Below are 25,363 nucleotides of genomic sequence, written 5' to 3'. Positions count from 1 at the left end.
CACTTTGAGATTCTTGGGTGGAAGGGATTATATTAGGGCAAAGTATTTGTGACCGGGGTCCTAGTGGGGAGCCGGCTATGGTCACTCAATTAGGGTGAACTGTAAAGAATGGGGCAGACAATCCCTATAAAGCTGGTGGATATTCCAATACTTAGATTCACCAAACCAGTACAAAACAGCTTCTTTATTACCTAACTGGTTACTCAGAAGTCCAAACAACACAGTTCCCTTAAAGTGATCCAGCCTCAGGCCTCCATCCAGGTACCCACATCAAATATGATGAAAATTTCTGTAAATCTTATTTCATCATATAAAAGAAAAGGTTCTACCAATCCCAAAGGATCGGACACATTACCTCCCAGGTTAATGAATATTTCAGATCTTACCCAAATACACACTACAGCCAATTCTTATTAAATAAACTAAAATTTATTAAAAAACAAAAGAGAGAATGGTTAAAAGATCAATATACATACAGACGTGAGTTCAATTCATTTAGGTACAGATTCATAGCAGAGATGGTGGGTATTCACCCACGAAAGCTCATGGTCCAAAACGTCCGTTAGTCTATAAGGTGCCACAGGATTCTTTGCTGCTCTTTCAGAAATAGTTCATAGTTAATAGTCCAATGTCCAAATATCAAATTCAGGGTGCACCAGCATAACTGGGACCTCAATCTTGCGACTCAAACTTCCCCTGAAGAAGTTTAAACAGATCCGAGATGACAGAATCAGGACCCAAGGATCTTTTATACAATTTCATGTCCTCTTTGCCAAGTTGGGGTTTCCTCATGGAACAAAAGGTAATTAGGATGACTTTGAAGGAGGTCCATCACCGGTACTTAGCTATACAAATTAACGTATGGCCATTTGCTTTTTCCGCCACCATTCACATTTCAAAGAGAGATGAATACCGAGATATCTCGTATTTACAGTTCCTTTAAATGATATCAGAATACAGCATAGCCAGGACTGTTGATTACATTGTCGACCCCAACCATATATATATAAATACACAAAACACAAACATTATCTCCCCACGTGTCTTCTGTGGGTTATTCATTTTACAGGATGTTTAATCCTTTCTAGCCATGCATCACAGGATTATTATTATACTGGTTTCACAAAAGAGAGCCCTATTCATTAGGCTCAGAAATGCCAATTGTCATTGAAAAAATTGTTTTGTAATACTTTCCACAGAATTTGTCACTTTATGAATTTTTAATACTACAGCACTGATCCAAATGCGTGTAGTTTTTGTTTTCTCTTAAGCACACAGATTCCCTAAAGTTCAAGACCAAGAAGTCATCAGAGATGATTTAAAAAAAAAAATAAATAAAAGACAAGGAGCCAGCCTGGGATCCCCTGTCTGGATTTTTTGTTTTATGAGGCTTTGAACTGCATTTCTTAGCCACTGGCACTTTAGATAGAATCTCTGCTAAAAACTAGGCTATAGGGGAGAAGAAAATATTTTTTAAAATAGAGCTTAACTGTATTTTACTAATTAATAACAAACTCTTCTTTCATAGGCTGACCACTGCTGCTTCAATTTAATAAGTACAGAATTCAGTTGCACAGATTGAATGCATTCTCTCAATAACAGAAGGCAAAGTGTACACAAGTATTTGGTTTAGATCCAACAAGTCTTTCACACACACAAGTTCAGTTGGAGCTAATGTGAGGTCTGGGCATGCAGGGCTTTTCCATGATGAATCTTTTAATTTCAAAGTAGCAAGCAACCTTTTGAGGATCTGGAAAGATTCTTCCCTGCCTTCACCAATGTGTCAATGGCTTGGTTTTGGGTTTGGTTTGTTTGTTTTTGCATAGCAGTACTTTAAGAACTTTTTTTTTTAAGTTTTTAATTATTTTAAAAGATGATAAATTTAAACTTTCAAAAGGTTTAAAATTGCATAGGATAGAAATGGAAAAGTTGTCATCAAAACATTTCAGATAAAAAGACTGACTTATTTCTGGTCCTACTTTACTATATAACTAATAATATAAGACGGTGACAGAGGAAATATGTGAAAGGTGAATTCTTGATTTGAATATTCATTCACAGATTTTTTTAAGGCCATAAGAGATCATTATGATCATCTAGTCTAATCTCCTGCATAACACAGGCCACAGAATTTCACTCAGTAATTCCTGCATCAAGTCCATAATTTACTGTTAAATCAGGAGTAAATATTTTAGAAAAATATCCAGTTTTGATTTAAAAATTCAGATGACTGAGAATCTACCATATCCATTGATATGTTTTCCCAATTGTTAATTATGCTCACTATTAAAAAATTATGCCTTATTTCTGGTCTGAATTTGTCTACCTTCAGCTTCCAGACATTGGATCTTCTTATATCTTGGCATGCTAGAAAATAAGAGCCCTCTCCTCCTAGAAACATTCTTTCCATTTAGGCACTTGGAGACTGTGATGAAGTCACCTCTTAACCTTCTCTTGTATAAACTAAATAGATTGAGCTGCTTTAGTCTCTCAGTGCAAGGCTGGTTTTTCAGAGCTAGACTCATTCTTGTAGCCTTTTTCTGAACCCTTTCCTATTTGTTAACATCCTTTTTTAAAGTGTGGAACCAGAGCTGGATGACGCTGTTCTAGTTATGGTCTCACTCATGTTCTGAAGTAGTGCATGCAGAATTCTAAAAGTACTGTTTGTTAAAGTTCAGTTTATTTCAGTGTAGGTATTGTTGTGTGTTGACTGTTGGCTTGTTCAAATAAGTCCAGGTTTTCACCTCCTGTAGTACACCATTTGCCATGGTTTCAAAAATGTAATATAGCTATATGATATGAAGAATTGTAAAATAACTAAATGAAATTAAATGTTGTAGCAGTGAAGACACATTGACATGTTCATGTGTGTTTCTTTGTGTATTGTAGGTGGCTGATATAATGCAGTGTGATAAGGAATACGCATACATGCTTTTTAGCACATTTTTTTTAATTTTAAGGATTTGGGGGGTTTTATATGAAAAAATGTAGATCAAAAATTCTTTTAAACTACTTTAGGTAGATTAGTTTGCTAACTTTCAAATTTGCAGACTTGCCAAACCTCCTTGCATCATTCGGAAAGTGGTGCTTCTAGAGGTACCACAGATGCCAAACCTTGATAAAATCCACCCTATCTTGTTAATGAACGTGCAAACAGTTGTTCCCCATCTGCTGCCTCTGTCTAAAAGGCTAGGAAGCCCTTCCTTCTTGATCACAAAGGACATAATTATTGTCTGTAGAAGAGTCAAGTACAAAGACAGTTCATCCAGTCTGACCGCTACTACACTGCAGGCCACCAAAGATTAACAGCTGCTTCTCCTTTGATTAGGTTAGGTAATAATAGTTACTTTAGTTAATAATTGGATGGATTCCCAGGCCATGTAATTCAGGTTTAGGCTGTCATTTTTTGCTGGCATGTAGCTGAGCTGTATTATTGGAATGGAGCCTGTAATCCTATTAGTCAGTTGTCACTCAAGTCATAGTAGAGAAGATAAGGGGAATTCAAATCCATTAAGGTGTTGTAACAGGTACGAAAATGAGTGAACCACACACATTCAATTTTCAGGGAACGTTCTTGATTGTGCTTCTTTAATTAAATCCAAATCACTCTAATTATAAAAAGAAGTAATGTTTGATTAAATATTTTATTTTTCATAATTAAATCCTGTCATAGAATTGTATTAACTAATCTATATAGGAAATAACAAATTATCTTTGTTTACTTATCCCTTCCTACATGGATACTTCTGAATAGATGCATAACTCTTAGGATGTTGCATTGAAGTGGGTTACTGTATTTTCTGTATGACAGATTTATAATGGTATGAAGATTAGGAATTATTTTTCAATACCTCTTTAGTCAAGTGTATTGGCTTTCCTCCTCTACAAACAGGACCACTGCATTTCACAATGACAAATACTTGTGAATGGGCAAAAAAAGCCCTTTTTTCTGTCCAGCATTGTTTTTGGTTACCACCATTACTATGCACTAGATTACATCTCCAGATAATGTTTTCTAAAGGTTAGTTCAAATCTATGTTGCTCATTAAGAGAAGTTTTTATAAGGCCTTTTTCAGTAACAAATGTATATATTATAATCGTAGTCACTTTTGCTCACTTGTTGCCTGTTCATTTGCCTCTGATTTTCTGCAGAGCAGGTAGTCTCAAACCTGCAAATCCTTTTGCATTTGGAAATCAGGTTTTTTAAAATTATGTTGTTTGCATATTTGTGCAAATCTGTACAGAGGAGGAGCAAAATAGTTTCATGTGGTGTTCCAAAATCCAACTGATATGCATTGATTTACATTTTCTGAACAAATATCTTTTATATGGATTAGTTTGAGGAATATCATTCTCAGTCTAAATATGTAACCCCTTCCAAAGGGCCAGATTTTACAGTCAGGTTTATAGAGTGGGTCCCAGATAAACATCTAAGCTGAAAGATTTTGGAATCTAAATATTTTAGGGATCCAGAGGATTCTTCAACACTGCAAAGAGTGTTTTATACTGGATCTGTACCCTTTCCAAATGAGGATTTAACAGGCAGGCATTGTCATATATTATTGTAGAGTGCTAGACTATGGGGCTCTGATCTCATTGAGACACCCACTACCACAGTAAAAATAAACAATAACAATATCATGAAAGGCCCCTTAAATGTGATTCTTTTCTTCTGCACTGATTGCAATTGGGGCAGGCTTCCATCAAAATGTTGTTTGAGCATGTAGGTAGAATAGCCAATATGCCTCAACTTCCTTCAGTACCAAGGTTCTGTAGAAATATCTGGGAATGTTTGTTTTCCCATGTAACAGCTAATGAAAGCCTATTAGCACTCCAGACACTATATGAATTTGGGTCACATTCTGGAGGAGTTCATTTAAGGGGAAAAAAGTGCAAGGGAACAGATATTCTGCACCCATATTTTTATGGTTTCTAAAGGATTTTCTTAGACCAGCACACAAATGTATCAAATGCTGATAATCACTTCACAGCAGATACAATACTACAAGTATGTATGAAAATTCATTTGATATCTTTTGAATTTCATATTTCTTAGATTAACAAAATTGGTATTTTTTCTTTTTTGAATACCTTTATTAATTCTTATTTTTTGCACAACTCATCTTTCTAATACAGCCCATGATATACTCTATGTAAGCTGAGGGTGCCCTCCACCATACACACACATACTTATTTTCTCACCACTCAATCAGGTGCCATTTTCATTGTTAGGGATCTAGTGACACACAACACTCACTCTGGGAACATTATTAGAGCAGCATTCAAGAGTAAATGATACTTCTGTGGCATCATTTCTTTGGTTCCCATGACCTCTGCTGACCCAAGGCCAAGAGCCTCAGAGTTGTCCCTGAACCTGGGATTCTTGGATAGAAAGGTAGTTGTGCAGTGACTTAATCATTAGGCTGACACACGTGTACAATATATCAGTAGTTAATTCAATAATCAGCAATGTGTGTTAACAAATAGTTGAAAGACTCTTTAAAAAGTCACTTGAACTTTTGTAACCCCCACTCTATCTAGAACACATCCTTTTAGATAAATTCATCCAAGAGCATGCAAGAAATCAGTGATATCAACAGTGGATTCCAGATCACTGAGTGCCAGGTTTTAAAGTTCCTTTACTGCAGTAGGAGCAGTGAACCAATAATTCGCTGATGTATTTACCCCAGTCTTGCTACCATAATCATTTTAGTTCTTCTCCTAGCCTTAATCCCATCTGTATAGGGTCAGTCCTTCGAGTCCTCCTTCCCCATTCCACTCTGTCTTGAAATAGTTCCTGAAAACTCCACAGCTACCCAGATTCTTTTGTATAACATCCCTCCATCCACCACAATAATTTTAGTTAAATCCTTTTATTTAATCTTTTTGTTGTGTCTGTCTTTCATATTTATGAGGATGTTTATCATCGTGGTATCCAGTGAACAAAATGTTCATGGATTTCATTGATGGTCTGGATGAGGAAATAAATAGGACATTAACTATTTTTTCAGAGATGCCGAATTAGGAGGAATTGCAAACATAATATAGGACAGAGAAAGAATACAGAGGGACCCTAGAAAGATTAGAAATACAGACAAAAACATAAGTTCTTCAAAAATGCAAGTTAATATTTTTTGATGAAAAAAATCTGAAACACAGATACTCAATGGGAGGGATAGATCTAGAAGAGTAATGCTGAAAGAGACCTAGACCTAGAGGCAAGAGCAAACATTAAATTAGACATGAGTTTGGAATCTGATAGAGAGATCAAAAAGGCCAGTGCTATTTTTGAATACACATGTGAAGACATCCTGTTACCACACATGTAGATAGCAGGCCTTTTCTTTGTGGCTTTGATGTGACCTAACCCGTAATAAGGTGTTCATTTCCGGACACTTCATTTCCTAATATATAGATATTAAGAAACTGGGAGGAATTTGGAAGAAGCAAGAAAATTTGGTATTGAAAAATTACAAGGCAAAGAAAAGATTTGGAATGAAATATGTTTGTGTGCTAAGCAAAAATTAAAGTGGGAATATGTAATAGCCTACAATTTTAGGAATGGTGTAGTCAGAAAGGAGGGAGAAGAATTGGTATAATAAAATTGGGTATAACTTGAAGTAATTAAATGAAACTGAAATGGCAAATTCAGGTTGAATGTCAGGAGACATTTCTTGATAGTGAGATCTAATAGATTGTGGTATAATCTCCCATAGGAAGTGGTGAAAACTGCATTGCTTGTCTCATTTAAAACTAGAGTGGATGCAACACTAACAAATGTACTATAGGGAACAGTCCTGCACTGGCAGGTCAGTGGCTTTTCCATTTGTATCATCTGATGCATGTATACCAAATGTATCTAGGAATTCTCATATACATTTCTCTAAATATATTGTACGTACATGTTGATTATTTTGTTAATGAGGTTTCTTGGTAACAATGGTCACTACACTGATATACACTTTTAATCACAATAGAAAGTGATAACTTAGAAATACTTTTAACCTTCATATAGGACTCAGTCCTGCTCACATTAAAATCACTGAGAAAATTCCCATTTACCTCAGTGGTCCAGGATCAGACCTTTCTGGAGGATGTGACTAATGGTATATCTTCACTGTAGAGTTAAATCGAATTATCTACTCTCCGGTTGCTTTTCTAGAGGTAGTCTGGCTCAGGTTAGAGTGGCTACACTGCAAAATAATACTCAAGCTGCAGTGTCCACACTGGTTCTGCACTTGCTTATTTGCTGCACTAAGACTTCTGGTAACATTTCCTTTGGTTCTTTGTGCTGCGATAAGCTGAGCTGCTCTATAAATTCTTTCCCAGTGAATTGTGGGAAACTTTGTTAGTCCTTTCTGAGCACACGGAAATAATTGTGGGAAGGCATTGGAGGACTAATGGCACTTGAGTGGAGCTAGCCTGTGTCCACACTGCAGAATGGTTTAGTTAGCAACTGAAAGATTGTGCTAATTTGAGCTTTAGCCTATACCTGATAGACCAGCCATTTCCAATTAAAAACACCACCTTACTTGAGATAAGGGGTTTTTTGTGTGGATGGGACTCAAGCTAAGCTTCATCACTCAAGTTAAAGCTGAAGTGAAGACCCTAAGAGTTAACTGGACTAAAACTAACTGACTGAACTAAAACTAACCGACTGAAATTTTGGAGTTGCATAAACATTAAACCTATAGAAATTGCTAGTTGGTTATCTAACAACTTGTGTAAACTGGCACACACAAACAGCTTCATGTCATTTCACACTAGTTGCAGCCTTTGAAGATAAGTCTTTTTTGTTGTTGTTTACAAATCCCATCCAATGCACATTAGTCAAAGAAAATTGCTTCTTTATGGTCTCTTCAAAATCTAGCTCCCAACATGATGTGAAATGGAGCTAGTAGATCGATGGGAAGATTTTTTCTGAAACCTTGGGCAAGCCATTTAAATACGTTACAGCTTTACCTTTGTGTGAAAGTTTAAGAGAGCTAAACTTGCTGGGGAGAAAATTATATGCTCTTAAAACTTGTCTTGTACTGTGGTGTTTACATATGACTTCTAATATTGGTAAGAAAAAATGTGGGCTATGAAATCCTATTAAATTATTTGTTATTACCATAGTTCATAGAGGGCTGTTCTGACATGCAGCACCCACGGAGTGCTAAATATTTTACAAACAAATCATATATGAATATGATCCCTACCTCAAAGTTCTTACAGTCTAATTGTAGACATGACACAGGTGAAATCAACAAACAACTGGAGAAGGAGGGAGGAAATTGGAAAAAGAGAGGATGAGGATTACAGTAATAAGGTCCCACAGTTGTTAGATTTGTTGTGTGTGGTGTTGGCGTTGGTTCTGTATCAATAACATTAATTGAAGTTTTGCTATTGACTTCCAGGGGTCCAAGATCAGATAGATAGATGATGCACGTGAAGTTTGGGTAATTCTATTTATGCTTACAGAAATTAATCCCCAAAGGGGGGGAAAAATCAGAAATGTTATAAAATACATACTTGTCCCTCATTGTTAGAATATGTCCTACAAAATTGCACCTCAGATATCAGCTAAATGAGGCTCATGTTAAAATAATCTTCATTATGGGCTTGATCTTGCTTCCACCGAAGTCAATTAGAGCTTCAGTGGGAATAAGATTGAGCCCTAAACCAATATCTGTTTAAAAAACTCAAAATAGCAGTGGTGTTATAATGAAGTTACAGCGTATATAATATCAGCTGGAAAAACAACATTCAAGTAACATTAACGCCTGCATATTCAAAGGGGTATTCCACTCTGTGCTTCTGTAGTGAAAAAGGTGAACAATCTGATTAAACTGTATTAAGATTTTACTAAGTGTACGTCAAGGCACTTACACACCAGACATGTCTTTTAAATACTAAATTTATTTTTAAATTTCTGTAAATATTCCATATAATTATTGTTCTCTATTTGTGTTTATCCAGAATGCAGCAGATCAGATAGCATTCCGGGTTGCAGGAGGACTCACAGCCCTTGAACACATTCTTCAAGTAGTGATTTCTTCCACGAATCTGAATGCAGTTTTACGGATTCCTCCCAAGTATGTATGGTGCTACAGTTGCCATTTTAAATCATTACTAGATTGTGCCATCACTGATGGGGAATACTTCTTTTCCACTAACCCCATTTGACTTATTATTTATCTAACTGCTTGCTGCTCCTTCCTTGTGGTGTAGATGTTAAAAACCAAGGGCCATAATCTACCCTGCCATTTAAGTTCCAGATGGAAGACAGTATTTGGCCCCAAAACTCTAGGACCAGTTTAAAGTCTGTAAGTGTTTCACTGTTTCTGTTTCTTTGAGAGGTGATCTCCCTGCCTATCCAGAATGAGGAATGCAGCAGACACCTATCTCTCTGTAGAGAGGAGACCCACTTTTTAAAAAAGTTAGACTATCAAAGTCCCTGTTTTGTTTTGGGGTTTTTTTAAGTGCTTTTATTGGTCATGATCCTAACTTGATCCAAAGTGAAACAGTTGTTCCTAGATATCACTTTAGATTCCTCCTCTGCCGCTGACACATTGGGCAGTCCAGTTCCTCCATTGGGCAGTCCAGACTGGTTCCAGTCACTCGCTGGTTGTGGTGCTTCTTCCCAGGTGATGCCAGCATATATATCTTCCGTCATTGTCAGGTGCCCACTTCAATGCTTGCTAAGCATGTCTCCCATCTTCCATATGGTGTACATGGCTGAGCTTTCTTTCTTTGACAATATTTTCTAACATGGCCTGCTCTTTAATCTTCCTGAGTCTCGTATTTGTTATTTTGTCTTTCCATGAAATGTGTAATATCTTCCTCAGCCATCTGTGATGGGCAGACTTCAACTTCTTTTTATTAGCCACTGTCATCAGCCAAGTCTCTGCTCAGTATAATAGCATGTTCAGTATAATCACATGGTATAATCTGACCTTTAATTTGGTATGGAGACCTCTGTCTCACCAGATGTTCATCCTTCCAAAAGTATTATTTGCTTTTCCTGATCTCATTTGAATATCTTTATCGAAGCTACTTTCAGATGTCATTACACTCCCCAGATAGCCAAACTCTTCTACCTGTTCAATTTCTTTTCCATCTATGTAGACTTTTGTGTCTGTTGTTCAATTTCCTACCTTCATAATCTTGTTTTCTCTGCATTTACTTTCAATCCAATTTTTGCTGCTTTCTGTTCTATCTCTGATATAAGGGTAGTCATTTCACTACATGTCATGCTTAGTAAAGCAATATCATTGGCAAACTAAAGATCATGTAACTCATCAGTAGTAACACATTTTACATCATTCATGATAACTTTCGTTGCCTGCTTCATCACCCAGTCTGTTGCTAATGCAAAGAGGATTAGTGATAGCACACACTCTTGTCTAATTCCAGTCACAATATCAAACCACACACCTAGGTCTGTGTCTGATCTTACTAAGAGTATACTTTCATTGTATAAACTCCTTCAAATGTTGAGTAGCTTGAGTGGTATCCCATAGCTTCTAGCAATATTCCTCAGCATTTCTCTGGACACTATCAAGCACTTTCTTAAAGTCAATAAAGTTAATTAAGATTTTTTTTCCCCAAGCTGTAGGTTTTTTTGGTGATTTGTCAGAGAGTGAAATCTGTTCACACAATAATCTGTCTGGCGGGAACCCAGTCTGTTCATCTCGTAATATTCCATCCGCTGCTTTCTTCATTACATGCAACATAACGATAGCCAATATGTTGCCCAGAATTAATAGCAATATAATACATCTCCAGTTTGTGCACTGGGTGAGGTCACTCTTTTCTGGCAATACGGTGATGATACTGTCTTTCCAGTCTTATGGCACTTGTTCTTTCACCTATATTTCATCACAGAATTTTGTTAGCTGCTGGGTCAGAATTTTGCCTCTTGCCTTTAGTACCTCTGGTTGAATTATGTCAACCCCAGGAGTTTTGCGGTGTTTGTTGTCTTTGATCCTCCTAGATATTGCTGTCTAAAATTGCTACTGGAAATATGTCTAAGTTTGCTGGTAGTGCAGGAATGCCTCATTATAGTGCATGAGAAATAAAAGGCTGAAGGTTAAGTATCAGGACCCCTAAAGGTGGCCAGGTGTTAGAAATGAGCTGCAAAAATGGTAAGTTAGAAGAAATTCATTAATAGCATGATCTCCTCCTTTAGCTAATCTTTTAGCTGTAATTTGTATCCACTTTAAGGCCCTCTTACACTGCCAGAGGAGAGTAAAGAGACTTTGGTGTGATGAGAAGTGGGCCCACGGTCTTCTCTCGTGAACTGTTTTCGTTGTGAGTTTGGAAAACACCAGCAATGTTTCGTGTACTACCAAACAGCAATACTTCATAGATTTCCTGTGGAGTTTGAGAAATAATTGTCTCTGTTGTAAAGTGTGATGAGGCAGAGCTGCATCTCAAGAAAAAGAGCACTCAGAGGTAAAATGCCTCTTGGAATTCCCTGCTTGCTCTGGAAGGAAGGGAGAAAAAATTTGCTGAACTCCTTTTATGTCATGTAGCATCTGGCCTGCTCCACTGGTCAGCACGTAGGGATGATTCCTTTTCCAGTGAATTGTTTCTAGGGCAAGTAACTTGGTAGAAGTCTTTGCACTCCCTCAAGCACAGGAGCTGTGATTGTAGGTGACCCATATATGTGCAAAGGTGAGAGTCCTGTCTCCTTTCTCACACTGCGTGGCCACAGTTTAGCCCTAACTGTTTAGAATGGCATTTTTTTCTTTTTTTTTAAAAAAGCCTCATTTTGGCAAGGTTTTGTTGAGGGAGTTCGAGAAAATTGTGTTTATATTATTGAGATAATTTTGTTTAAAGTTTGCTAGACAGTATGAAAATGTATTAGTTTTGAAAGGAACTTGCTGTGCTGATAAATGAAAACCAACTTCAGCTGCAAGGTTCATATAACTGAAAAAAAAATCTTGGAAGATATAATCAAACCTTTTTTTTCTCATCTTACATATTAACCCCCCCCCAATATCTGGTTCCAGTGGTTCCTTACTTTCATGAGCACTAAACTTACTATTGTTAAAGTACTTTTTGCTTAAAATGTAATACTTTATATTAACACATAAGCCTTTAACTATCTCTGAACTGTGTTCCCAAATCAAATATCTACAGAAAATAGAGATAAAGGTTGATCTTTCTATCTGTTTTATATATCTAACAGATTCACAGAGAGATATCTGTAACAATAATTTTGCTCCAGTACTCAGAGTGATTTGTTTCAAGTTATTATAAACAACTGGGATGGCCAACCTGTGGCTCTGGAGCCACATGCGGCTCTTCAGAAGTTAATATGCGGCTCCTTGCATAGGCACCAACGCCAGGGCTGGATCTACAGGCACCAACTTTCCAGTGTGCTGGGAGAGGGGGGGCGGTGCACTCTGCTCAACCCCTGGCTCTGCCACAGGCCCTGCTGCCACTCCACCCCTTCTTGCCGCCTCCTCTGAGCCTGCCATGCCCTCACTCCTCCCCCTCCCTCCCAGAGCCTCCTGCATGCCACAAAACAGCTGATCAGGAGGTGCAGGGAGGAAGGGGGAGGCGCTGATCAGTGGGGCTTCCGGTGGGTGGGAGGCGCTGGGAGCTGGGTGAGGGAGCTGATGGGGGCTGCTGACGTATTACCGTGGCTCTTTGGCAATGTACATTGGTAAATTCTGGCTCCTTCTCAGGCTCAGGTTGGCCACCCTTGCACATAATTGAAATGAACAATGTCTAACTGTCTGACTGCAGGGTGTGGTGTAACTTACTCTGAAGAAAATAAAGTAATAGCAACCTTCTCTAGGTGAAAAGAATGTGTTAATACACTAAATCTAGGAGTCTCTTGAGAATATCACTAATAATGCTGTCAGAAACTTTTGAGGAAATGATGGACATTTTTAAAAAGACTCTTCTCCATTGGAAGGAATCAGTATACCTCTTTCTCATCCAGGTACAAATAGGTATTGCTGTATTATTCTCAGCAAAATCATAGAAGAATCTCTGAAGGTTGTTTTTTCCATCTATATACAAGATGGCAAGACCTTGTGTCAGTGTCTTAAATCATTCTGCCCTTCTAAATATTGGCTTCAACCTTCACTAGTGCATAAATATATTTAGGAATGATGGATGATAGTGAAGTATTACAGGGAATGATGACATAGGATTAAAAGAAATAAAATCAGATGTTTAATTTTAATTAGTTTTATTAACACAACATTCCATTTAGTACTTCTTTTAAAAAGGTATCCTACTGGAAGCAGTCGCTTGCAACAGTTATTTTATGTGAAAAAATAAGAAAGCTGTGTACAATTAAGAAGACAGAAATTTTACTCCTTACTTTATTCTTTTCTTCCAAATAAGCCATTTTCTTTTTATGTTGCATTCATTGTATGTAGTAGGCCAGTGGTCCCCAACGTGGTGCCTGCAGGCACCATGCTGCCCTCCAGGGCATTTGTGTGCTCCCCCCTAGTGCCCAGCAGGGGAGAGAAGCCGTGGCCCTGCACCTGCCAGGGATAGAGAACTCAGGCTGCGGGCGCAGTGTTCTCTGTTCCCGGCAGGTGCGGGGCCTGCCTAGTGCCCCACAGGGGAGAGAAGCTGTGTCCCCGTGTCTGCCAGGGACAGAGAGCTCCGGGGCTGCAGGCTGAGGGTGCCGGTGTTCTCGGTCCCCGGCAGGCACGGGACCCGTCTAGTGCCCAGCAGGGGAAAGAATCCAGGCCCCTGCGCATGCTAGGGACAGAGTACTCCAGAGTTGCAGGCGCCAGTGTCCCCTGTCCTCATGGCTTCTCTCTGGCTTCTCTCTTCTCTCTGGATTCATATATTATGGAATATTAAATATGTTTTTTGTATTATTTAATGTACAAATACAAAATAAGCCTTGAAAAATTGTTGGCGCCCGCCACACTCTTCTGAAAACATGAATGTGCTACTTGTCACAAAAAGGTTGGGGACCATGTCTTCACAATAGCTCTGGTCACTGAAACCTCTACTTCCAGTTGAGGAGGCATCAGAAATAGCAATGGACCTTTATACTGGAGTATTTAAATAATAAGACAGTTTACACTTGAACAATGTAGTTTAGATTTGGAGGAGTACCAAATTATCTTCAAATGCATAGCTCAGAACTTTCTTGAGTAGAGTTTGGTTAATTAGCATTGCTGTTGCCCAGCCACATGCCATTAAACATTGTATCAAATTCAAATATGTTTATGTTTATATTTAAAATACTTTTGAACCAGTGAGGCCTCCATGTTGGGAATGCAGTTGTTAGGCAGTCATGCATTACAGCTGGAAAATATTGTCTCAAAAGTAGTTTAAAATTATTTCACTTCTATTGGCAAAAAAATTGCAGCACATGGAGAAAAATCATAGATTAGTAACTTCTTATTACTAAATAAGAAATAATAAGTAAATAAGGCAACTCCCATCTTTTCATGTACTGTGTATTTATACCTGTCTACTGTATTTTCCACTCCATGCATCTGATGAACTGGGTTTTAGCCCACGAAAGCTTATGCCCAAATAAATGTGTTAGTCTCTAAGGTGTCACAAGTACTCCTCGTTATTTTTACTATGATATAGTTCATTCTTTTGAAGATGTGAAGCATCTTTGATTTGTATTTGATTTATTAGCAGTACAAATCATGACTCTTTGAAAGGTATTTGAAAATGCTGAGCACTGTCTAGTAAGTTTCAGTCATTACTTAGAATAGGATATATGTTTTCAGATTGCTTCCTAGACCTTTTGTGTATCAATCTGTGATTGAGTCACTAAAACATTTTGAAAAGTTGATAAAGCAATTTGCATTTGTAGGGAACTTACAAACAACTGTCAGTTATTTTGACATTTTTTGTGTTCATGGAAATTGAAAGAAATGGTAACATTCCAAAACAATGCACAAGTTTGTTTGGTTTTTTTCCAAACAGCAGCACTGGAATGCTCCAGGATGTATAAAGGACAACCAGTATATTTAAAAAAAAAATCACTCCAAAACAGAGAAATTCTAAATTTAATGCTAACATTCCTTCCAACAAATACAGTGTGAATGGAGCTTTTTGCTGGGATTTTGTGTTGTATTTCTGTGAGGCATTGATTCACAGTTCCATTTACAGATTTGTCACAAGTGTTCAGTTCTACATAGACTAATTTCAGTTAAAATTTACATAATAGTTTCAAGTATGCTATTCTGAGATTAATTTTAATAGGAAAGGTCCTGTTAAAATCCAGTAGTATTTTACATTGTGTCCATGCTGTGTGTATACTACCATGGAATGCAATACATGTTCATAGTCTATTATTATTAAGATAATCTACTGTACTGCATATGATGATAAACTGCTTTTGAAGTTAAATATCTCAGTCAGTTCAACATACCAAGAGGGTCTGGCCAATATGCATCACAAACAATATACCAGGTGAACCTACTCCACGAAATAGGTTACTTGCTCTCTACAACATCAGCATTTCAGGTGCAAATATCGTCCTGTGTTTTTAGTTGAAAAGTTTTTGGATTAATCGAAAACTTTCAGAAATTCTGTTGGTTGACTACATTGTAAATGAAGAAAATGATGAACTAATGACATAAATTTTACATATTACAAATTACATAACTGAGGCTGAGAACTTGTCTGGCCAAGTTTCAGTCTAATCAAATAAGAATGGCAGATTTATAAACCCTTCAAAAATGAGGTTAGAATGGAAACACAAACAGAGCTATAATGTCAAACTTCAGCTATTTTTCTAGCTCTGTTAAAAGATCTGTGAGAGATAACTATCTTTAAAATAATTAAGCTAACATTAGACCTTAAAGTATGTCTATTTATTATAGTATATAAAATAAACATGTTTTGGCACCATTTCATATTTGGCCATAATTCATTCACATGGTGTATCTATTCCAAATCAGCTGTCACCAAGATCAGAATCAATATAGTTCGCTAGGTAGATCAGGAAATCCCAGTTTGGGGCTTTTATGTTGCAGAGTTTATGATTAAATGTGTGTGTGGATATAGGTATTCATGAAATTATAGTATTTTTATTAATGGAAAGGGTTGCAATTTTTTTCTGATTGTCTAAACAATAAGTGATCAGGATTAATCTTTTCAGATCTTATGTATTTATTGCAACTCATTGAAGTAGAAAGACATTTTAATTATTTTCTTAACAGAATATCTTATACAATGCATATTTCTTTATGAAATTCATGATCTTTGTGTTTGCAACTGTATATCTTTTATGAGGCATATGTATTTACTTGTAAACATCACTTCATCTCTTTTTTCTCTTCTACTTCCAATTTGTAGAGCTCATGTGGTACAAAATAGTAGTTAAAATGTTCAGGTTAATGGATTCCATAAACAGTAAGAATATGTGAATGCATTTAAAAGGGATTATGCTAAAATGTGACCATTTTATGAGACTACAGAAAAATTGAAAGATGTATCATTGAAAACATAGTTTTATTTGTCATATGTTAAACTGCTCCTGAGTACAAATAGTAAATTCAAAATAGTGGGGCAAAAATTGTATGTAGGCATCATGGTGGCTCTCTATGCAGGAGTGAATTTCACCTTTGGAAACTGTGGACGCAGAGATACATCTTCCTAAGCATTCATTTAAGTGGGCATCTGAAAAATAGCAGTGTTCTGAAAGTTAAGATGTAAAATTTAGTATAACTTTTATTGCTATAAGAGCAGCACTATTTCTACCAGATTTTGCCCTTTTTCACAAGTATGGCTCTCACTTTGCTCATGAGGCTGTAAGAGGAATTTTCAGATTTGCAATTCAGAAACACATAGTATTCAACTAAAATCTGTCACCCTTTCTTGAGCTTGGTTTAAGTGTTTTTCTTAATACCCGGCTATAGCGACACTGGATATGGTTTAATCAGGCCACAAGTGTATCATTAGATGTCTTGGACTACCCGACAGATAGTGTACAGTTCAGGTAACTCCATGACCATTTCAACATCTACCTGGGGGCTTCCTCCAATCTCTCCTTTCCATCCTGGTCCCCCAGCAACTCATTTCTGGGACTTTACCAGCCACCCCCCTCGAACAAGAGTTAAGGTGGGCTATAAGAAAGGGGGATTGGCTCCCTGCTATACCAGTCATAGGAGCCCCAAAACACTCTCCCCTCCCTGTTTCACTCTTTAAAACAAAAACCTCTTTTAAGTCTTTAACAAGCCATTTATCTGCTCCTGGCAAACCTGCTGTGGGGATGGCAAAAAAAGCCCCACACCAATGGGCCAATCTGGTGGTGAGGGAAAGGGGGCTTCTCCCACTGGGCTTGCCCCTCTGGCAATTCCCCAGCCCTTCCAGTCTCTAGGGATGAGTCAGCATCACAATGCTTACCCAGTCCCCCTTTACAGCAGATTCCGTGTCTCTCTCTCTCATCCCCTGCCCATGAAGCACTACTATACCCCTTTCCTGGCAAGCCAGACAGTGCTCCCCCCACTTAAAGGTGCAGTGCGGTCATGTTAATTGCTCAATTTATTTCTTAGCTTATTCTTAGAGATGCTTCTCTTCTTTTGATGTGGTAAAGTGGTGAACTAGGAGTTACTGGTACAATTTTCCTTTACATAATATGAACAACATTGGATCAAGATTTATCTTTTACACAAGAAATCATCATGTATTCCTTTATAGACCCAAATACACCATGGAGTGTCACAAATCCACATCATACTTTTGAGTGTTGTGCTTTGTGTTTGGGGTGACAGCTGTGAAAAAAACACATAACCAGACATTGGCTGTTACACATGTGTGCAGAAATTGGATTATATACATTATTCTTACTAAAGTTGCCTTTAAATTTATGCATGGAATTTTTCTTCCAGATTCAACTTTTTCAGACAATATAAAATATGTAGTGTGTATTTTTGTTGTTGATGATGTTAACTAACACCACCATTTTTTCAAATCATACCCCCTTTTGAGGGCTCTGCTAACAGAAATCCATAGCTATCAGGGCTTTTTTTAGTGAATGGTGAAACCTCACTCTGGCATGGAATCTGCTTTTTATTTTAACCCCTTAGATGTATTATACAAATCAACTTTAAAGATTGCACAGACAGTGTCTAGTAATATCAACTGTTGCAAACCTTTCCCTCCAGGTGACTTTGTTCAAGTTCAGATAACAGGAAAATGAATGTGCTATGTAAGTAAACTGTAACTAGATTGTCGAGAGAGCTCCAATTCCGTAGGACCTGACTTTTTATGAACAACTGAAGCATGCTGAGACTTGGCTGTTTAAACCAACCATTTTTTTGTTCTCAGTACAGAGAATCCCTGTGATCTAATGCCTGTTAACCTGCTGTCACAAAAACTCCTTCATACAAACAAATTCTTAAATAAAAGGGTTTTTTCAAGATGAGAAGTTTTCCACCTGACTATCTTTAAAAAAAAAACAAAGCACAGTCTTTGGTTGTAGCTGATTCTTTAATGAAAAATAAAATGTAAATCAGTTTTCTTCTTGCCTTAAGTTTTGAAAGAAGTTTGCAATTTACTTTTCTTAGGTTATTTTGTGTTTTGATATAATTTACATCTCTGCTGACTTTTTAAAGTTTGAGTCCTATGAAATGACATTGTCCTATGTTTAGTGCTAACACTAGCAAGAAGTAAAAACATGGAAATAAACTGAACATTGTCATGTATTAATTATCCGCGTTACTTCCCCCACCAAAATAGGTCTTGCTAAAGGATACCACTTCACTTAACTAAAATAGACAGTTTGTGTGGTGTTGTATGATTTAACCATTTGTGCTCATCTTAAATTAGAAATCTGTCTGCTATTTTGTGATGAGGTTAAGCTATTTAGAAGTAGGTGAGGAGATTACACGGGATATTATCCACATCTCTCTTTCCCCAAAATCCTGGCAGCATGGTGCAGCTCAGAACTTTAATCCCATGTCTACAAGATAAAGCTTTATTATAAAAAGATTTAACAATATGCTTGTTGTTTTGTACTGCCCAGATTGTTTGTTAGGCCAGCAGGACAGCAAATGCTGCAGGAAAGATGTGGCATTTGTAAAAGACAGATGATCCATTTAGTGTGAGGGTCATTTTTTAAGAACAGAACACTCAAAGGGGAGGAGAAAGAATTGGATTATAATAGGTTGTATTATTGGTGTTAAGGTATTAAGAATTAGTGTCCAGGTGTATTATTTCTTAGAGAAGCATTTTATAATTTTCATAACTGATTGACACTGTTGTTCAGTTTTCTGATTACAGAACAAGCCATAATTTAGCATACTTGAGTAAAAATTCCCAGTTTTGTAATATTTTGTCTGTGTGCCTTCAGTGAAAATCAAATTGGAGTTAGACAGCAAAAACCCTGCATGAGTAACAGAACCCAGGCAGGAAACAGGATTACTGCCTCTGCCATGGTCTTGCTTACTGACCTGTGGGGAAATCACTTAACCTTTCTGTGCTTCAGTTTGGCTACCCATTTTCCAAACAGATAAAGTAATATTTACATATGACAGAATAGTATTGTGAGGCTTAAATAATTAGTTCTCTGAGTGAGTTGCACAGTGTAAATGCAAATTATTCAGAGGCTGATAGCAGATAGATGGGGGGACATTTGTTACTATTAAAAACTTGATTGGAGGGAGGAAATTGTTTTTCTTTCCTTGTGTCTTGCCATACTGCTTCTTTCATCATCCAGTCATAGTAAATATCATGGGAAGCCAACCTGAGCCATTGCTATAGTATGTAGAAAATAGTCTGCATAATATTATAGCTGGATGGATATAGTTGTTAGCAGTTGCAGTGTAAAATAAAATATTTTGTTGCGATGTGATTAACCACTACCTTAGACTGAAAATACTTCCGTAGTTTGCTCTCCCATTTTACAGCTTTTTATCTACTTTATAAATATTTCTGAATGTGAAGTGCTCTGTTTATTCAATTTGTAAGTATTGTTCAAATGCTTTTTACCTGAGGTCCAAAACAAGCTTTCTCTGCAAGGTTACTCCCTCTTGGGAAACATTCACTCCAGACTAGCAGTTGGTGTGAGGGCATAAGGGTTCTCTGAAGAGAATGACCTCCTTGCAAGATCAACATCCAAAACCTGCAGCATCTGTCGGTTTTCATGACCGTTTCTTTCTCTCTCTGTAACAGAGCCGGGTTTCACATTTGACAGTACTCAAGCACAAATCAACATTGCCCTGCTGCACTAGTATGTGAACAAATGGTGTAGATGGAAGGAGCTCTTTTGGGTTGTTTAGAATGGATTTTAGTGTGGGAACAGTTTCTTTCAGTTAATAAGTCAGGGCCTCTGAACTTTATATAAGGTCTGCCAGATTCTACCATAAATGTAAATATTGGGGGTAAATTGTACACTTGATTTGTCATATGTCATATAATAACTTATAAGAACGGGTTCCAAACTTAAACATTTTCTGGTGAAAAATAAAAGAGGGTTAGTTCTGTTGGCTTCCACTATTTCTATTTATTAGTTGTAGTTAGTCTTTAGAGAGCCCATTTGTGAGTCAGAGAATTTAAGATCGCATTGATGATATACAGAATAAACAGGTAACAGTGAATTATGAGGATGTAATTCCTTTGAGGATTTCTGATGTCATTATAAACCATGTGAGTGAAGCTCTAGTGTTTGTTTATGCAGTCTTCAAAATCTAGAGATGGCATTATAGCCTCATAATTCAGTTCCTGGTTAATTTTTAATTTTATATTTCATCCTGTATCCATACCTTGTGTCTTCCTTTACGGTTCCACTGCTTGCCATTCTGTCTCTCTCTCTCTCCATTCTTTAACTACTAACCCATCTGTCACCTCCATTCTGCTCTTTTCTGTCAGATACCAAACTAACTGCTTTTTTTCTCTGTCAGAACAGTGAGAAGTCCTCTCAGCTCTCCAGGTTCTGTTCAAACAGCAGTGGTTGGTAAAACTTTGCAGTTCACGCTCGTGGTAGCACAACCATGAATTTGATTGTCTAAGTCTTGTAATAACTCACCCAGTAATTGAGGTGGTTTTATTTTTTAATGAGTGAGGGGTTGTAGTATGTTTAACCTCATGCTGTGTATATTTAATTCCAGTCTTTCAAACTTGGAGTTACTATTCAAAAGTCTTATTTTAGAGGTAGGCTGTTTCTATATGTTTGTGGTACCTTGATTTTATGGAAGCAAAGGTTATGACTTTTCACCCACAAACCCAGTGCACAAACATGAATTAATTTTGTGTTGTGGGATACAATTTTAGATAGAGGCCATGATTCTCCACTCATTTACATTCGGGTAAATTAGGAGTAACTTAGAGCGTAATTTAGAGGAGAATCTGGAACATAGATTCTAAACTGTTCTGTTCTCTTCTGTATATGAAGACGTATATTAAAGATAAACATTGTTCACATTTATTTATGTTCACATAAGATAAATAATATAATGTATATACATATATTTTGGTCAAACTTCAGGATAGAACTCTTCTCTGGAGCCAAAATTTGTGTATCATAAAGAGTGTATTTATAATTGGATTTACTCTAGTTTAGAGTAAAGCCCTCCATCAGAGGGTAGACTTATTATGTGGTTTGAGTATATGTGCATCTAACTTAGCTTTAAAGCTGATTTGTGAGTGTGATACAAAGTTTAGAACAACAGTAGTCAATAAACAACTGCTTTACATGTGAGGAAAATACTCTATTACCCTAACATAATTTTGATAGCTTTATTGATACATACTTTTTAAAAAATATATGAGTAATAAAATCTGCCAATATAAACACATCAAAAAATAAATTTAGTTTTGCAAATTGGTAAATTTAAGTTACAGTTAGATGAAGTTCTTGACACACACACAGCTTTCTGTGCTTGTCTCAGAGGCCTTGTGCAGAAATGGTGACAGTTGACAGCAGTTGTTCTACTAATAAGATTAAAGTAAAGAAATTAGTTGTGCTGACTTTAATCTGCCATTTAACGCTACAAACCACCTGGGGCCTGCTTCAGTGCTGACACTTCCAATTTTAAATAAAAAAAATTCTATAACTGAACCTTAGTTAAGAACATGTCTAAATACATTCTAATCATAGCAGTCTATAGTTAACAAGCTTATGTTATCAATTAAAAAAGCCCTCCTTATTGTGAAAAATTAATTTGACATGCATTTGCTTATGCCACACTTTCAAAGGCATTATTTCAATCTTTGGAACTTCACATACTTTTTTGGATGTAGGATTCATTTGGGAAATACAAAACCAGGGTGTATTACTTCAGATTAATTTATTCTACATCTAAAACAGGATTTTTCATTTTAGATCTATCTAGAATGATGGTTCTTTTTTGGAATTATGAAATACGCCATCCACTCAGAGCTGTATTTCAGTAAGAGAACTACATAATTCTAAACATTTTGAAATAAATTATCAAGATGTAAAGTTAATCTGTTAACTTCAAATTTCAAGGGTTAGGAAAATATATTTTCATATTTAAATTAATTGATCTTTCCTTTAGAGCAGTAGGTGAAAGAGCTTTCCAAAAAGTGAGAACTAAAACTTGTCTTTTATATAGTAAAAATAAACGTTGCAAGATGTCCTTTATGTTTCTAATTGTAATAGCCAGGGGCAGATCGCCTCCAGGCACCAGCACGCCAAACATCTGCCTGGGGCGGCAAGCCACGGGGGGCGCTCTGCCGGTCGCTGCAAGGGCGGCAGGCAGGTTGCCTTCGGCGGCATGCCTGCGGAGGGTCCGCTGGTCCCGCAGCTTCGGTGGACCTCCCGCAGGCGTGCCGCGGAATCCACGGGATCGGGGACCTCCCACAGGCAAGCCACCGAAGGCAGCCTGCCTGCCGTGCTTGGGGTGGCAAAATACCTAGAGCCGCCTCTGGTAATAGCCTCATTAACATATGTTGACTTATCTTTGCTGAAAGAAAAATTAAGTCCTCTAGAGCAGTATTTCTCAACCTTTTTGATACCAAGGACCAGCTTGTTGCCTTCCTAAACTGTGTCAAGGAAATCTCAGATCAGTGCCAGTCCATGGACCGGTCATTGAGAAACACTGTTCTAGAGCATAATTTTTCAGTACTACTGTGGGAATATGTTTTTCATCCTTCATTTTGTTAAATGAAGGATATAAACTTCTTTTAAAAGCCAAGTTAGGAAAAGAGAGCTTGGTTGCATATATATTTTTAGTTTTAAGCATGATAGATAAGAGGCATATTAGTTGAATTTTCCACAGGAATTATCCGTGTAGATTGAAAAACAAGTGAATGACATTGCAGCTCAGCAAGCATTAATATGATATTGCATTTTATACTGTTTGAACCACATTTCCAGAAGAGTGCCTTCCAATCAGAGTGAATATATTAATTTATAACAAGACAATATAAACAATACACAAAATATTTTTATTAATAGTTATATTCAGAATATTAACAAACAGGCATTATGATTACATGGATTTTCATGTCTAAATGAAGGGAATTATAATATCAACTATCATATAAATAAGTTCTCCCCAAAATGTTCCTGATCCATTTTTAAATGTTGCAGCATGTTCTACGTTCCTATCACAGTCTCAATAGTCTCATAAGTTTTTACATTCCTCCATCCTTAGTGCCCCATTTGCTGTCACTTTCTTAGCAGCCCAGGAAGATTAGATGACATTTCCTTTAGAGTCCAATAATGTTTGCTTTCATTTGGAGGAGAAGCAATCGAGCTACACAGAGGAACGATTTACTATAAATTCACTGTCTTCTGAGCATTCCCAGATCTTACTGCTTTGGGAAATGTGGGAAAGAATTTGAAATTGATGTATATGATGCCTCTAAATTGTCAGCCTTTGGAGCTAGATGATCAGCTGAGACAGGAATGAGCACAATATAAATAAATACCTTGGCAGGCTTCCTAAATGTTTGTACCAAATAAATCTTATTCAGTATGGAACTGCGCAAAAACATATTATTAAGACTCTGCTACAAAATGATGACCTTTGGCTTTCTCTCCGTTAAGTATTTTCTCGCCAGTTGTAAGAAAAAATAAAACTATAAAATAAAGATAAATTTATTTAATTAATTTAGTTAGTAAAGTCAGATGGTGACTTTGACAGCTTCTCTATAAAAACTTGTCAGTAAGCACTGCCAAGCCATTCCAGAAAGTGAATTTTACTAATGATCTCAAGTTTGGTTGTCTATTGAGCCTGGTTAGCCTCCATCACATTAGTGATTGCCATGTATTTAAAAATAGAAATAAAAACAATCTCTCTCTTTGCTTTCCTTTTGGAAAGCAACCAGAATTGTTTATTGACTTTATTTTATTTTATTTTATAGTTGTGTTGTATGTTTGTTTTGTGTCCGTGTGCTTGTCTGTAAGCAAAGAAATTTTTGAGGAAAAGCTAAGTCAAAGAAAATATTGTGAAAAAATTTATTCTGAAAATGAGAAAATCCTTTAGGCAGGTATATCTCATGTGGCAATGAGTTCCATAGCCTTGGGCCAGTTCCTGTGAAAGTTCTGACTCCACATAAATCATTCACTTTGCATAGGAATAAATAACTCCACAAGGTGCAACATAGAGAAGAACCAGGCCTACTGTATATATTTTGAACTGTTATGGCCCATTTTGTCTAGCTTCTTTTTTTGCTCTTCCAGTTTTTCAGAATTGGCGCTCTCCCTTTTGCTATTGGAAACCTACCATCTATTACCCCTCATACGTACGTGTAGCTCCCATCATTGCTAATGTAGTTATGCACCCAAGTTTACAGTCCCCATAATGGGGATGCCAGTGATTCCTGAAGAAGAGTTTCGTGTAAGCTCAGTTTCGTGTAAGCTCTTTCATCAGCAGAGATTGGTCCAGTACAAGATATTACCTCACCCACCTTGTCTCTCTAAGGGTGTGTCTACCCTGGCACATTATAGCGCTGCAGCTTTCTCGCTCAGGGGAGTGAAAAAACACATCCCTGAGCGCAGCAAGTTCCAGCACTGTAAAGTGCCAGTGTAGACAGTGCACCAGCGCTGAGAGCCATGCCCCTCGCGGAGGTGAGCCACATTAAAGCGCTGTCGCTTCAGTGCTTTAACGTTGCCAGTGTAGACTAGCCCTAAGTCCCAAAATCATCAGGAGATTCACCTGAGGCAAAAGACTGATGTTTCACCTGTTAATTGTTGTTTTGTTCAATACAATTCACCTTAGTTTGCTGAGCCTGCAAGCCAGACCCTCTCTAAAGCTGATCCCAGTACAGTGTTAGCATTTCCTGCTGGTTAATTTATAACATATCCTGGTGCCTGAATATTCTGCTACCAAACTGACTAATGATCTTGTATACCTAGGTTACTTGCATGAGACAGTGAATTCTGCCAGAAAAAACATTAGTTTTTCAAATTTTGCAAAAATGAGAGTTGTACCTGATGTTGTACAGATGTTCCTTTTTT

At 37.2% G+C, this 25,363-nt stretch overlaps 1 protein-coding gene across 5 annotated transcripts in view; it reads left to right on the top strand.

Moving 5' to 3' along the window:
- SCAPER (S-phase cyclin A associated protein in the ER) overlaps nucleotides 1–25,363 on the top strand; it is a 362,895-nt gene that overhangs the window by 237,899 nt on the left and 99,633 nt on the right. For all 5 annotated transcript variants that reach the window (XM_030579108.1, XM_030579106.1, XM_030579104.1 and 2 more), the window contains one exon: nucleotides 8,962–9,077. In XM_030579108.1, coding sequence (XP_030434968.1) covers nucleotides 8,962–9,077 — 116 coding nt within the window. The remainder of the gene's footprint in view (nucleotides 1–8,961; nucleotides 9,078–25,363) is intronic.

Source organism: Gopherus evgoodei, chromosome 10, assembly GCF_007399415.2.
Source record: "Gopherus evgoodei ecotype Sinaloan lineage chromosome 10, rGopEvg1_v1.p, whole genome shotgun sequence".
Lineage (NCBI taxonomy): Eukaryota > Metazoa > Chordata > Testudines > Testudinidae > Gopherus > Gopherus evgoodei.
Note: the sequence above shows the minus strand (reverse complement) of the source record. Positions and strands in the feature narration are given on the sequence as shown.